The sequence below is a fragment of the Dama dama genome, chromosome 13 (genome assembly GCF_033118175.1).
Source record: "Dama dama isolate Ldn47 chromosome 13, ASM3311817v1, whole genome shotgun sequence".
Classification (NCBI taxonomy): domain Eukaryota; kingdom Metazoa; phylum Chordata; class Mammalia; order Artiodactyla; family Cervidae; genus Dama; species Dama dama.
The window spans coordinates 29,149,085-29,162,382 of NC_083693.1; the positions used below are offsets into that span (position 1 = coordinate 29,149,085).

At 47.9% G+C, this 13,298-nt stretch overlaps 1 protein-coding gene across 1 annotated transcript in view; it reads left to right on the top strand.

The window, feature by feature from the left end:
• Positions 1-11,489, top strand: part of ABHD2 (abhydrolase domain containing 2, acylglycerol lipase) — a 108,580-nt gene extending 97,091 nt beyond the window's left edge. Inside the window, exons 8-11 of the mRNA XM_061158677.1 lie at positions 1,025-1,135; positions 1,448-1,517; positions 3,016-3,100; positions 5,256-11,489. Coding sequence (XP_061014660.1) covers positions 1,025-1,135; positions 1,448-1,517; positions 3,016-3,100; positions 5,256-5,452 — 463 coding nt within the window. The 3' untranslated portion in view covers positions 5,453-11,489. The remainder of the gene's footprint in view (positions 1-1,024; positions 1,136-1,447; positions 1,518-3,015; positions 3,101-5,255) is intronic.
• The last annotated feature ends 1,809 nt before the right edge of the window (positions 11,490-13,298 follow it).

A 13,298-nucleotide genomic window follows, 5' to 3' on the forward strand; every position in this document is an offset into this window, starting at 1 on the left:
TGGACATCTAAATGTGCTCACTATGACCTCTGTCTTTACGCTCCTCCTCTCTAGATTGATCATTTTCTTAACTAGAAACTAGAACCTACTCAGATTAGTCTTCCAGTATGTTACTGTTGCTCAGTCGCTAAGTCATGTCATACTCTCTGACCTCATGGACTGCAGCACGCCAGGCTCCTCTGTCCTCCACTTCGGCGTATACATTAGCTTTTTATGTAAAAAACAAACTGTGAGATGAATGTTTGATGGGGAAAATTTTTTAATATTTATTTTTGTTTACTTATTTGCCTGCATCGGGTCTTAGTTGTGGCATGCAGGATCTTCTCATTTTGGCCTGTGGGATCTAATTCCCTGACCAGGGATCGAATCTGGGCCCCTTCCACTGGGAGCATGGAGTCTTAGCCACTGGACCACCAAGGAAGTCCCTACATTCGCTTTTTAGCTAACATATTGGAAAGTGGTTGATTTGCCCAAGTGCTGAATGAGTTAACCATTAACTTCCTTGGTAAGTGACATGAAGCGTTCACAAATGGACAGGGGTTCTGCCAAAGGGAGCGTGGTAACACCAGTGTAAAGTTGGGGGACCCCCCTCACCCCTGCCCTTGGTTGGCTGACAGCCCACCCCAGGCCACACAGCCCATCCTGAGATCTCTCTGCAGGGCCAATTTTGAAATAGTCATCTAGGCTGAAGCCTAGTCTTTAGTTTGTCTCGCTGCCCCTCGCAAGGAAAATAAGGTCTTGATATTCATTGTTCTCCAGGTCTTCAAAAGTCAACAAGCTCATCCTCTGGGACATTCCAATGGCTGAAGGGATTTATTTCTAAGTTATCCACGTCCGCTCTTTCACAGACTCTCTCCTGGCTTGCCTCTGGGCCAGGAAGTAGGCTCAGCTGTGGTTGTTTATCATGTGCTTTAAAAAACATTTTTTTTTTTCAGCTTTACGGAGGTATAAGTGACCAAACGGTAAGTTATTTCATTGTACAGCGTGCTGATTCTCATTCTGTTTGCTTTCTGTCTCCTCCTAGGCAAGCTCTTTTTGGAGACCATGTGAAGAAACCCCAGAGCCTGGAGGACACGGACTTGAGCCGCCTCTACACAGCCACATCTCTGATGCAGATTGACGACAACGTGATGAGGTGTGCCCACGGCCCGGGGCAGGGTGCCAGGCAGGAGGCAGCGGGCCAGCACTGCCCAGCACCAGGGGTTTCCTCTGCACACTTTGGTGTTAAGGGTTTTGTTTCTTTTTTTTTTTAATGCCCACTGTTTAAAAACTGAAGATTTCAGGACTTCACTGATGGTCCAGTGGTTAATATTCTGGCTTTCACTGCAGGGGGCTCCTTGGGTTCGATTCCTGTTCAGGGAACTAAGATCCCACATGCCGTGCAGCATGGCCAAAAAGTGTTGTTTTGTCTTTTTCTTTTGTGTGTGTGTGTATGGGTGTGTTCCAGGAAGTTTCACGGCTACAACTCCCTGAAGGAATATTACGAGGAAGAAAGTTGCATGAGATACCTGCACAGGGTGAGTGGCCACAGCTCAGAGAGCAACATCTCAGAATTAGCATCACTCCACCCAGCTCCACCCACTGTGTAACAAGTCTCCCTCCTTAGCTTCCCTGGCGGAAGTTCAGCCAGCATCTGGCTCCATCCCCTCTAGTTGTTGACTTGAGTGTATTATCGAACAAAGCCCTGCCCCTCTGTGACCTCTGAGTAGTAACCGCAGAGCTGTTCCTAAGCACAGTCTGCTCCCTGGTCTGTGTGAAAGCCCTTAAAGTCACTGCCACATCCATTTTTTTCAGAAGTCCTCCTTTGATAGTGTCACCCTGCCTGGTTTCTACTGGGGTTCCTCATAGGAAGCCCATGTAGATTTCTTACAATCCTAGACTTTTTTGGGACATTGTGTCTTGCATTGGTTTGGTGCCCAGGACTGAACTCAAAATTCCTGCCCTGATCTGGCAAGCACAGAGCAAAACAGATATCTTTCTGTATCTAAATGGTAGAAGAGCATGTCTTTGGTCGAAGTGGATTGGTTTATATTAACGCAGTTGTCAGCAGCGACGATGAACTTTGTGTGTATTAAATCAAGCTTGTGGCCGATCATAACCACTATGCTTTTTTTAACCTGAACCTTTTTTTAACCACCAAACCAGTGTTTCCCCTTTCTGTCTTTGATCAACTGCTCTTTTTACTCAAACACAGGACTTCCCATTTATCCCTGTCAATGTCCACCTGTTAGTCTGGCCCACCACTCCCCCAGCTAAAGCAGATCATTGTGAATGGCAGCTCTGCCATCATGTCGTGTCAGCCGCCCCATATACTTTAGCATCATCATCTGGGCCTTTCATGTATTCATTTAAGGCATTACAGAAACGTGGAACTGCCCAAAGTCAATGTCGGGCCTCCAGGTACGGCAGCCAACCGTTATACTTCCTGGGCATGGCTGTTCAGTAATATCTGAGCGGCCCCATCAGCGCCATCTCCGCTAAGAAGAAGGACACTGCTGGCTGTTTTGCTAAAGTGGATGTTGAACGCACAGCTGCCAAGAGCCTCCCAAGATCTACCAGCCTGCTCCTGTTTTCCTTCCTCAGATGCTTCTAGAAAGGCTCCTTTGTCTGCAGTGAAGCAGACTCCTTTCTTTCTCCCCACAATATAAATTGGATGACCATGTACATAACTCTGTAAAGTCGTTTTTCTGAAAGATATGGCTAATCTGAGACACTGTAAAGATGATCAGAAATATGTTGCCGGCGAGCTTTGTAGTCTTGAGCCTTGCCCCATCAGAGCACATGGGTCACCTAGGACACCAAGCATGACTCCTGTACATGCCTGCCAGGGCTGCAATCCCAGTGGCAGCTGCCAGGGAGCATAGGGCATCCTTAGTCCATTAGTTCAGCAGATTGAGCACCGACCCGCTTCCCTTTGCTTCAGAAACATGTCCAGTAGTGTATTTCAGCCTAGGATCAACGGGATCTAAAAACGAGAGTTGATCATTTAATCCTGCTTTTATTTCCTTGTTTCAGATTTACGTACCTCTCATGCTGGTGAATGCAGCCGATGACCCCTTAGTGCACGAAAGTCTTCTAACCATTCCAAAATCTCTTTCAGGTAAGTGTTTCTTCCCGCCGCTCTCTCAACCACTCAGCAAACTACCACAGTACGTCACCTTCACCACGCTGACATCTCCTGGATACCAGAGCATCTTATGGCAGTATTCTTATTTAGTCTAGCCTGATAGGCTGTGTTAGAGCCTGTGTTGAGCCTTTCATGTTCTGTCCTGGTGCAAGAGACAGGATCCTCATTTATAACCACAACCAAGAGGTTTGAGGGAGTCCCCTGGTATTCTATGAAATTATTGCCTCAGGGATGTGACTCCATTAAGTCTGAGAGTTTGACTTGAGATATTTAGACTTAAAACTTTGACCTGAAAAGAAAAAAAAAAAGCCAGTTCTGCTGCCTCTTGTGACAGCCAGCCTCCCTGTCCGCTTTGAGGATAAAAATATAAGCCAATGAAAAAGCAGAGAAGGTCACTCATGGGAATACCATCGTGTTTTAGGCTGGCATGACCTCATGCCTTGCTAGGGAGGAGCTACAGAAAGAACTAGAAAGAGGGAAGCAGAGGAAATACTTGGGTCACAAACCACAGTTACTGTGCATTGTCATTCAGATCCCTCGGACCAGACCTCCCTGCCCCATCCTCTGTGATTATGTTTCCTCTTATAAACATCATGTGTTAACCAGAGGGAAAGGGGTACATCTGATTCTCTCATGGCCCCAAGTTAAAGAGTAGATAATGCAGCAAGCAGACAAAGGACCTGTGTCCAGACAGAGCTCTATTCTCCACTCAGGGCGAATGCATGTGTCGCAGGTGCGTTATGTGATAAAAGCCATGGCCTGTCAACCGCCTGTCAAACCACAGGCTCCCTGCACAAAAACAGCCCTGTTGGCAGCGGCAAGAGGACACAGGCTTCCTTCTGCACATCTAAAGTAACACCCACAGCGCTCGCGCTGTCGTACAGAAACTGATGAAACAGCAGCCCAAAGGGAAGAATAAAGGGGGTCAGACAAGAAAAGAGCCCTGCAGAGCCAGAAATGCAGGTGCCGGGAAGCGCCTCAGAGGCCTGGAGCAGCCAGCAAGGGGCCCCTTGTTACTCGTCCCCCTGGGAAGACAGATGCTGTTTATGGTACCTGAATGCACCTGGCTACCCATTTTTGCACATGTCTTCAGTAGTGGCTTTACTAGCCCATGTGGGACTAGCTTAAGCGTGGACTCATAAAGTCAAGCTCCAGGTTTGTAATTCTCAGATGGTCATTTATCACATGAGGTTGAGAGCTTGGGCAGCTTTTAATACAACTTGCAGCTTTATGTTTTAGTCTTGCAAGATAAAGTTCTGTAGTGGAAAATCATTGGCTCCATTGAATTCATCTGGTTCTTTGGTAAACAAGAGTGTGTTAGGAATCTGTCCTCAAAGTCTGGGCCCCACCAGTAGCATCAGCATCACCTGGGAGCTTGTGAGAACCTCAGAGTCTCAGCTCCTTAAATCCAGGCCTGTTAAAGCCAAACCTGCATTTTAAGTCAATTTCCTGGGTGATTTGGGTTGGCCAAAAAGTTTGTTCAGATTTGTAAGATGGTGCAGAAAAACCCTAATGAATTTTTTGGCCACCCCGATACTTGGCTGTATGGTTGAGTCACCTGGGAGTTTTAGCAACACTGATGCCTGGGTCCTCCCTCTTTCACCTACCAACCCCCAATTCCACCCCACCCCTGCCCTCACATCAGAATCTCACTGGTCTGGGTGTAACATAGAGACCTTTATTAAAAAAAAAAAATTCAGGTGATTCTAATAGGCAGCCAAGTTTGAGAACCACTTAGTGTTCTAAGGATGTCCTAAATGGCAACACACTCCAGTACTCTTGCCTGGAGAATCCCATGGACAGAGGAGCCTGCTGGACTATGGTCCATGGGGTCACAAGAGTTGGACACGACTGAGCAACTAAACCTAAGCCGGTACCCATTCTGCTCCAAAGCTAAGCTGCTATTCCAAAACCTGCTCGATCTCACCATCTTGTCTGCCCCCACCAAGTATACACCTGCCCCCACCGCTGGTGAACAAGGCAGAGGGGAGGGAGATAGATGCCCACTTGGGGGGGACACCTTCGCCCCTGGGGAAAGCCTGGGCTGCCCTGGCCAGCTTGCTCTCCCACCTCCAGCCCTGGAGCTGGTCAGAGGACAGTGACTCACTCAGCTGCCTTTCTCCTGCAGAGAAACGGGAGAACGTCATGTTTGTGCTGCCCCTGCACGGGGGCCATCTGGGCTTCTTTGAGGGCTCCGTGCTGTTTCCTGAGCCCCTGACGTGGATGGATAAGCTGGTGGTGGAGTACGCCAACGCCATTTGCCAGTGGGAACGTAACAAGTCGCAGTGCTCCGACACGGAGCTGGTGGAGGCCGACCTGGAGTGAGGCACCCCCACCACCCCGCCCCCCAGACTCTGGCGTGCTCCAGCCGCCCTCCTCTGGAACTCTCGTCCCTCACCGGCTGTTTCAGGTCTCCCATCTCCCTCAGCGACCTGGATCTGACCTCACACCATCAACAGGGACCACCCACCAGGCACACACGCGACCTGAAGTGGGTGGCCGTCCCTGGGAGCTCCAGGCTATTTTTGTGCTTAGTTTCTGGTTTTGTCCATTGCATTTGTTAGCCATGGTGACAAGCGACAGGGTTCTCACCCTGATGTCCGGTGTCAGCATCGGATTGCTTTCAAGCCAATTACATCTAGTTTCCCTATTAAAAAGCGTGTCTGAACAGCAGTTTTGCTTTGCCAATCAAATTTTCCCCAAGAGCAGGGAAGGATGGATGTTATGCTGTGGCAACTGTGTGTGTCCTGGACTTAGACCCTCAATAGAGCCAATGCTGTAGCTACAGTTCAGCTTGGGGGCCTGGGGCCCTGGGCCCCCACTGCCGAGAGCATGGTCTCTTACATGATAAAATTCCCTTGAGTCAGAAGCCAAGTTTCTCCCTTGTGCATTCCTGATGATGAGAGTTACCTGGGGCGCTTGTTACAAATTCAGCCTCCCACGTCCCTCCCCTTGGAGGTGTTTCTGTGGGGCTGGGAAGGGGCCTGGGATTTTAATTTTTGACAAGTGCCGCAGGTGATCCTTCTCACCAGGCAAATTCAAGAAACCCAGCAGTGCGGAGCCTCTAAATTAGAACCGTCTTGGTAGCTCATGGTATCTCGTAGCTCCCAGGAGCCTCCGAAGCAGCAATGCCTGTCGCGTGCACCTGCCCTGATGTGATAGCCATGAGCAGTTTCAGCAAGGGCCTGGCTGGTGGTGGAGACTTCAGGCCTGCCTCTGCCTCTCACTGGCTATATGACCCTGGAAAAGTCCCTTTGAACTTCTTTCTTCACCTGTAAAATGCGGGGCGGTTGGACCAGGCAGATTGCTGAAATCACTACCAGTTCTAAAGTTCAATGACAAACTCAGTTTACTGAGGTTTGAGAGAACTCTCCAGGGGAGCCCAGGAGCTATTCTAAGCATGTCATCATTTGCCTTTTTTTTTTCTGTCCCTTATTTCATATAAAGTGGTTTGTTTTTGTTTTTTTAAGTACTCATTTTATTTTTTTTAACCCAGTTCTTTCTAACTCTGGCTTTTGATACCAAATAGTTCAAAGGTTGGATCTGAGTCTGGAGAAATCGCTTTTCAACTGAGAAATCATCAGGGCAGGTGATTTTGGAAACTGGATTTTTAATTGAATAACTTATATCTGTAGCCTGTTGGATAGGTCTTTCCAGAGTGTGTCTTCTCAAATGAAAAGCCCACGCTGTGTTTCAAGTACTCCTTTCCGCCAATCCTGTGGTACTTGAATATCTAAAAACCCTGCACTTTGAAATAATCAGCAGTTGCTATCTGAAACTGAGCAGAATTATGAGTGAAATGACCTAGATACTTAAAAAAAAAAAAATTCTTTACCCCCCTGCTTCGTCTACTTTGCTCTAGGACAGACTGGAATATTAATAGTGGGTCTGTGTGCGGATGTTTAAGGGGTAAAGAGAGCCATATGAGGGCCTGGGTGTGGACCCTCTTGGTCCCAGGTGGTTGTAGTTTGGGCATCGGTCCGAGTCACGTGACAGTCATGTGTTGTTTTCTGACAATCACCAGATCATCCTAAAAGGTAACATCAAAGACCGCTGTTATCTGAAGAGACTGAGGCTTCTCTGGTTTCAACTTGGCTTCGGTTTCTCTCTTTCACACACACACACACAAATTCATCATCATCATGACTTTCCCCCCAGGTTGTTATTTTTCAAGTGCATGTCTCGTTCATGTTCTTTTAGCACAGATAGGCACTTTATTTTCTGCACCTCAACTTGGAAGTTCGTCTCTTCCCTCTCTGTTACTTTTCCCTGCAGCCACAGCTATAATCTAGAAGGTTCATAGTCATATTTCCTGCTCCTACCTTCCTGTCTGAAAACTTTTTGTGAAATCAGATAAACGAAGCAATAACCTAACGGGGCTGAATCAGCATCCCAGGAAGCAAGAGGCTCCTTTTCATTTGCCTTAGGACACATCCCTTGATCTGTTCCAACTATATAGCAGCCAGGTACCAGCTCCATTCAGGAGGAGAAAAGAGCTCTGTTGTCACACACTTGTCAGGCAGGGACAGGAGTCCCTGGAGCCTGGTGTGCCCGGCAGTTCTGTTGACCCACAGAGAAGAGGCAGGGCTCAGAGCGTTCCCTTTGTTGCTGGACAACCGGATTTTACCCCACACGGCCGTGGGGGCCATGCACAGCTGAAGTCTTTTTAGCGTGTGATTCTGAATGGCACTTTTTGGCTCACATGAAATCAACTGAGGCCCTTTGTTCGAGCTTCAGGCTCTCATGCATGGAAATGAGAGTGTAACTGTGGCCGTCTTTACAGGAAAATTCTTGTTTGTTCCTGAATGGGAGCACAGAGGCATTCAAGCCTAATAAACAAGGGAGCAGCACTTTATATGTCGGTCAGCTTTTTCCTCCCTCCCATTTGCCTGGCTTTTCTGTTCATTTCTGATGATAATATGGTGGCTCTTCTTGCTCCTGAGGTCCTCTTGGGGCTAACACAAGGCTGAATTTTCAGAGTGTTTGAATATTTTATTTTAAAATCAGGTTAAGGACATAAATTGCAATGGCCTAGACAGTTCCGTTGCTGGAAGAACATGTTAAAAAACCAAGCAGGCTTCTAGCAACATCTTTCCAAGTTTTTCTCCCTGCCTCTATAAACAGTTTCGAAGGCAGCGGTTAGTAACTGATCCCAGTCAAGTTAGGATTGTGCATGTTCAGTCACTCAGTCCTGTCTGACTCTTTGTGACCCCATGGACTGTAGCCCACCAGGCTCCTCTGTCCATGGGGTTTCCCAGGCAAGAATACTGGAGTGGGTTGCCATTTCCTCCTCCACAGGACCTTTCTGACCCAGGATCAAAACCCCGTCTCCTGTGTCTCTTGCATTGGCAGGCGAAGTCTCTACCACTGAGCCACCTGGGAAGCTCAAATTAAGATTATCTGACTTGAAAAATGGTCTCAAGTCTTCTTGATGCACTTATGTCAGTAGGGAGTTTAACAATCTTAAAGAAAACCTCTTACCTTCTCTGATGTGAGTCTGTACCAATGATTCCAGGGCAGAATGAAGACAGAAAGTTATTTGTTGTCACTGTATTCCTTGAACCTCCTGCAAGCATTTCCCACCTACCTTAGAATGGGAACATATCTGCCAGGGGAGCATCCTTTCCTGACTTGGTGTTAATGTAATCAGGGTCCTGGACACCTGGGTTCTTCTCCTGTCTCTAATTCACACTGGTCTGTGAGCCATCTCTTCCCCTCCCTAAGCCTCAGTTACCTCACCTTAGACCATCTCTAAGTCCAGTTCATCTGTTTACACATCCTTTGCCAGAACATTCCCAACTGGCCTTCTACAACCCTTGTAAGTGGACACAGATAAGTCAAGGCTTTGAGCTTGTCTTGAGGGGACTTGGAGAGAGAGAGTGAGCTACTGCATTCAGCCTGTGCTGGTGAAGAACCTTGATTTTGCCCAAAGCCCCGTGTCCCTAACTGGCTTCTCTTCAGAGCCTCCATTGTCCTCTCAGTAGCCTTTCTGTGCCGAGGGCGGTCTCATGACGGGGACAGGTGCCGACCGTTGGAGCAAAGCGAATATCCCCGTCATTCTGTGAGACTCGGGCAAGCATTGAGCATTCCCAGGGCAGGAATCCTTCCTGCTCAGACTTCCATTCTCAAACTGCAGTCTTCATTAGAGCTGAGATTTCTGGATAGTCGAATTTGTCTGCCTGGCATCTGAATGAGAGCTCTCTTTGTCACTGTGCGGCTCATGATCCATTTAGAACAATACATGTGTTCTTGTTTGTGTTTGCCAGGCTAGCAGATGTCTGAGCTCTGAAGGGCTTTTCTTTTCCCCCATGGCACTGATTCTGATTTAGCACTGAAGATCACTGAAACATCACCTTGAGTTCAAAGAACTCTGATCTTTGTCCGCTGAGGCAGGACAGGAGAGTTATATTAAGCATTTTGCTGTAGCATCCGCTCACAATATCAGCTAGAATCATTTTTCTTTGTCCAGAAAGCCTTAACTTGCCTCTAGAATATCCCCTGGTAGAATAATGCTATGTGGCTGCAGAATTGAAATTCTCCTGCTGTATTAGTCTGCAACAAAGCCACAGCAAAACCAGAGAATGTTACATTAGGCATCTCCCACCCGTTGACAATTAAGAGCAGTCTGCAACTGGCCAAACACCTTGTCTCTGATGTCTTGCTTCCTTCTCGGTCTCACTCTGTAGTTCAAAGACTAGTGTGGACTAGTTGGATGCTTCCAAAAGCCATGAAAAGTGGCCTGCATGTGGCATTTAGTGGCCAAGCAATTGAGGGAAAGGTGTTCTCCCCACGTTATCAAAGCAGAGGAAGGTGTCCCCCACCCTACCCGGTCCCCGCCCCCGAGACTTCCCTGGTGGTCCACATTAAGACTCCGCACTCCCAGTGCAAGGGGCAAGGTTCAGTCCCTGGTCAGGGAACTAAGATCCTGCATACTGCAAGCATGGCCAAAAAAATACAGAAGAAAATAGCCACCACCAACCCCCTTCATATACTAAGATTGCTTTTGCCAAATTGTATTTGAAGGGGAGCAGGCAGTGAGAACTGGAATGCTGTCCAAAACTAAAGCTGCTTCCTCTTGTGTGTGTCGCTGCTCCTGCTGCCTCGGCCGGCCGCTGTAGCCCAAGCACCCGCCCCGCCCCGCAAGGGGACCTTAGCGGCAGGCTGCAGAGCCCGGCTCAGCGGCGGTTCTCAGACCCCAGACAGTGGCCAGCTGCCCCTCCTTCCCAACACATCATGTTTTCTGAACCATGTTTTTCCCAGCATGTATGTGGATAAAACGTTCATCTATCTCTAATGAGTAAGCTGAAGTTAATTTTGAATCGCTGGATTGTCTTTTTAACTCCTGTCAATTAGTAACGAAGCCTACAACCTGCCTTCCCTCCCTCCTGGTGTCCCCGTTAGCCAAGAAATCCATTGCCGTAAGTTAGGGACTGAGCACCTATATAGCACCTGCAGAAATACCCTTCATTGCCGTGGGGCATTCTCCTTCCAGGCCACCCAGGTGCCGCAGCCAACAGGCGCCTAGCATGCTGGCTGTGCCCTCAGCCCCAGCACCAGCCGCCTCTCCCCCAGGCCATTTGTGGGGGGTGGACCGAGTTCCCGGGCGGGCGGGCGTGGGAGTTAGGTTTCCTTTGGTTTTTGTTTTGGGCCTCTTTAGTCTTCCTAAAGCACAAGTCCTTGTAGAGCCTGTCCCCTCTTCTCCACCAGTCTCAGACGATCTGGGTCTTGCCCACCGCCTCAGGAAGACCTTCACTGTACCTGAGCTTCTGGTTTCTGCCACTGCAGCTGCCTTAGTGACACCAGGGGCTGGGGGGGGGGGGGGGGGCAGTTTGCATCTTCCCCCTTTCCTGGTTAGACTCCCATGAACCACTTTCTTTCTGTTGGCAAGATGTGCTTCCGGGTTGATTTTTGAGAACCATCACACATTCCTAAATTTCTGTTTTGTTTGATTTTGGTTTCATGGTTTGTTTTGTTGTTGTTGTGGTTGTTTTTAATTTTCTGAAACTTCAAATGCTGCCCTGAAAATAATGTATTTTTGAGTTTGTGTTCTGAAGGCCTCTGTGCTGCTGGATTTGGGGGTGGGGGTGGGAGCAGGATATAGGATCCTCCAGCACTGAGGTGTTTAAGATTTGCAACTAGCAATGCAATTTTTTCTAAATATAAGGATATTTACCTTTATTAAGAAATTATACTAAACAGTGGTGTCCTTGATCATTTTATGTTCTCATAAATTACTTTTGGTTCTGTTTTGACTCTCTGTGGTGGTAAACAAAGATCATTACAAACAAAAGCTGTAATTTTGTTATCTTTGATTCAATGGAATTTCTTTACTTAAAAAAAAAATAAAAGACTAAAAATGTGACCTGGCTGTGTGGTCATTTGTAGTGGAGATTTTCTATCTGTGAATAAAAGGATTCTTCTGGGACTTGCCTGGTGGGTCAGTGGGCTAAGACTCAACCCCACCAAGGCAGGGGGCCCAGGTTCAGTCCCTGGTCAGGGAACTAGCTCCCACACACTGCAACTAGAAGACCCTGCATGCTGCAACTAAGACCCGATGCAGCCTAATTAATTAATTAAAATAAATACTTTTAAAATAAATAAATGAAAGGATTCTTCCCGTGTCTTCGCCAAAGCATGAGCTTGAAAGAAGTGGGCAAAACACCAAATTCTCATCACAATTAACTTTAACCCAGCCTTGCAAATAGCAAAGAAATGACCAGCCCACAGGTGTCTTTACAAGCCCTTCCTCTCTGGGAAGACAGCCAAGGCCTGGGAAGAGTGAGATAATCAGCATTTTAAACACTTGCTCTATAAAGTGAACCATGTAGACAGAATGTAAGAAAAGATGTCAAAATGGTAGTTGTCACACATGATTCACAAGCTTTTCTAATAGTGTTCTTCGAAAAGACCAGGTGAACATGATCTAAATTAAGATTATATTGGGTTGGTTGAGTAACAGTGGTGTTTTCTTCTTTATATCTGTCTGAATCCAAGCTAAGGGTCTCCCAGGGCCAAGTACTAGCCCAGCCAGGAGAGTTGTGGTGGTCCATGCTCCCCCACCCCAAGGACCTTGCACTCAATCTTCTTCCTTCCTTGGTCTTGCAAAACCTTTGACAAACTAAGTGGGAAGGGGAGAGTTGGTTTTGGGGGACATACATCAGCAAGACCTAAGAATGCTCACGGACAGAGGAGCCCGGTGGGCCACAGCCCATCCAACCCATGGGGTTGCAAAGAGTTGGACACAGCTTTGCAAGTCATCAAGCTTCCCAGGAGAATCAGTCAGCAAGGAGGTAGCAAACCCCTGCCCTGGAAGCTCTGATTGGTTATGTGCAATGCCCTAAGGATCTTGTTAAAATGCAGACTATGATCCAACAGATCTGGGGTGGGGGGAGCTAAGATTCTGCATCACTAGCAAGTTCCCAAGTGGAGCAGACACCCCCTCCTGGGACCACACTTTGAGCAGGAAGGCTCCCGGGTATCCTGTGAGCTTCCCCTCCCTGTACTGCTAAGCTTCCTCAACACCAGAGCCACACCCACCATGGAAAGTATTATAAAAGGTGGTCCAATTCACCCTGAAGGTGACTCCTCAGCTTTCCCAGATTAACTTAAGACCCAGGCATCCCTCTTCCAGGAAGACTTTGCCAGGACACCCAGCAGCATTAGCCTCCTGCAGCATCCCTTAGGTAAACTCGAGACTCTTAAGAAGTGGCTAGCCTTGCTCAGAGATTCTTTGAAGCTGATGGCTGATTTCATTACTGAGACCTCCACCCACGCCTTAACAAATGCTTCCATCTGCAAACAGTATTTCCCCAAAAGGCCACATGATGCATCACTGTGACCTCCCAACTTTGCTGTTGTGCTGTGTTCAGCCATGTCCAACTCTTTGCGACCCTGTGGACTGTAGCCCGCCAAGCTCCTATGTCCACTGGATTCTCCAGGCAAGAATACTGGAGTGGGTTGCCATTTCCTCCTCCACAGGATCTTCCTGACCCGGGGATGGAAACCGTAGTTTCCTGTGACTCCTGAACTGGCAGGCGGATTCTTTACCTACTGAGCCACCTGGGAAGCCCTCTCAACTTTTGCTCGGCTCAAATTACTTTCATCTGCAGAATCCCTGCCTCATCCCAGATGTCTCCAGAAGGAAGGTGTTCTGAGCAGCAAATGGTTGTCA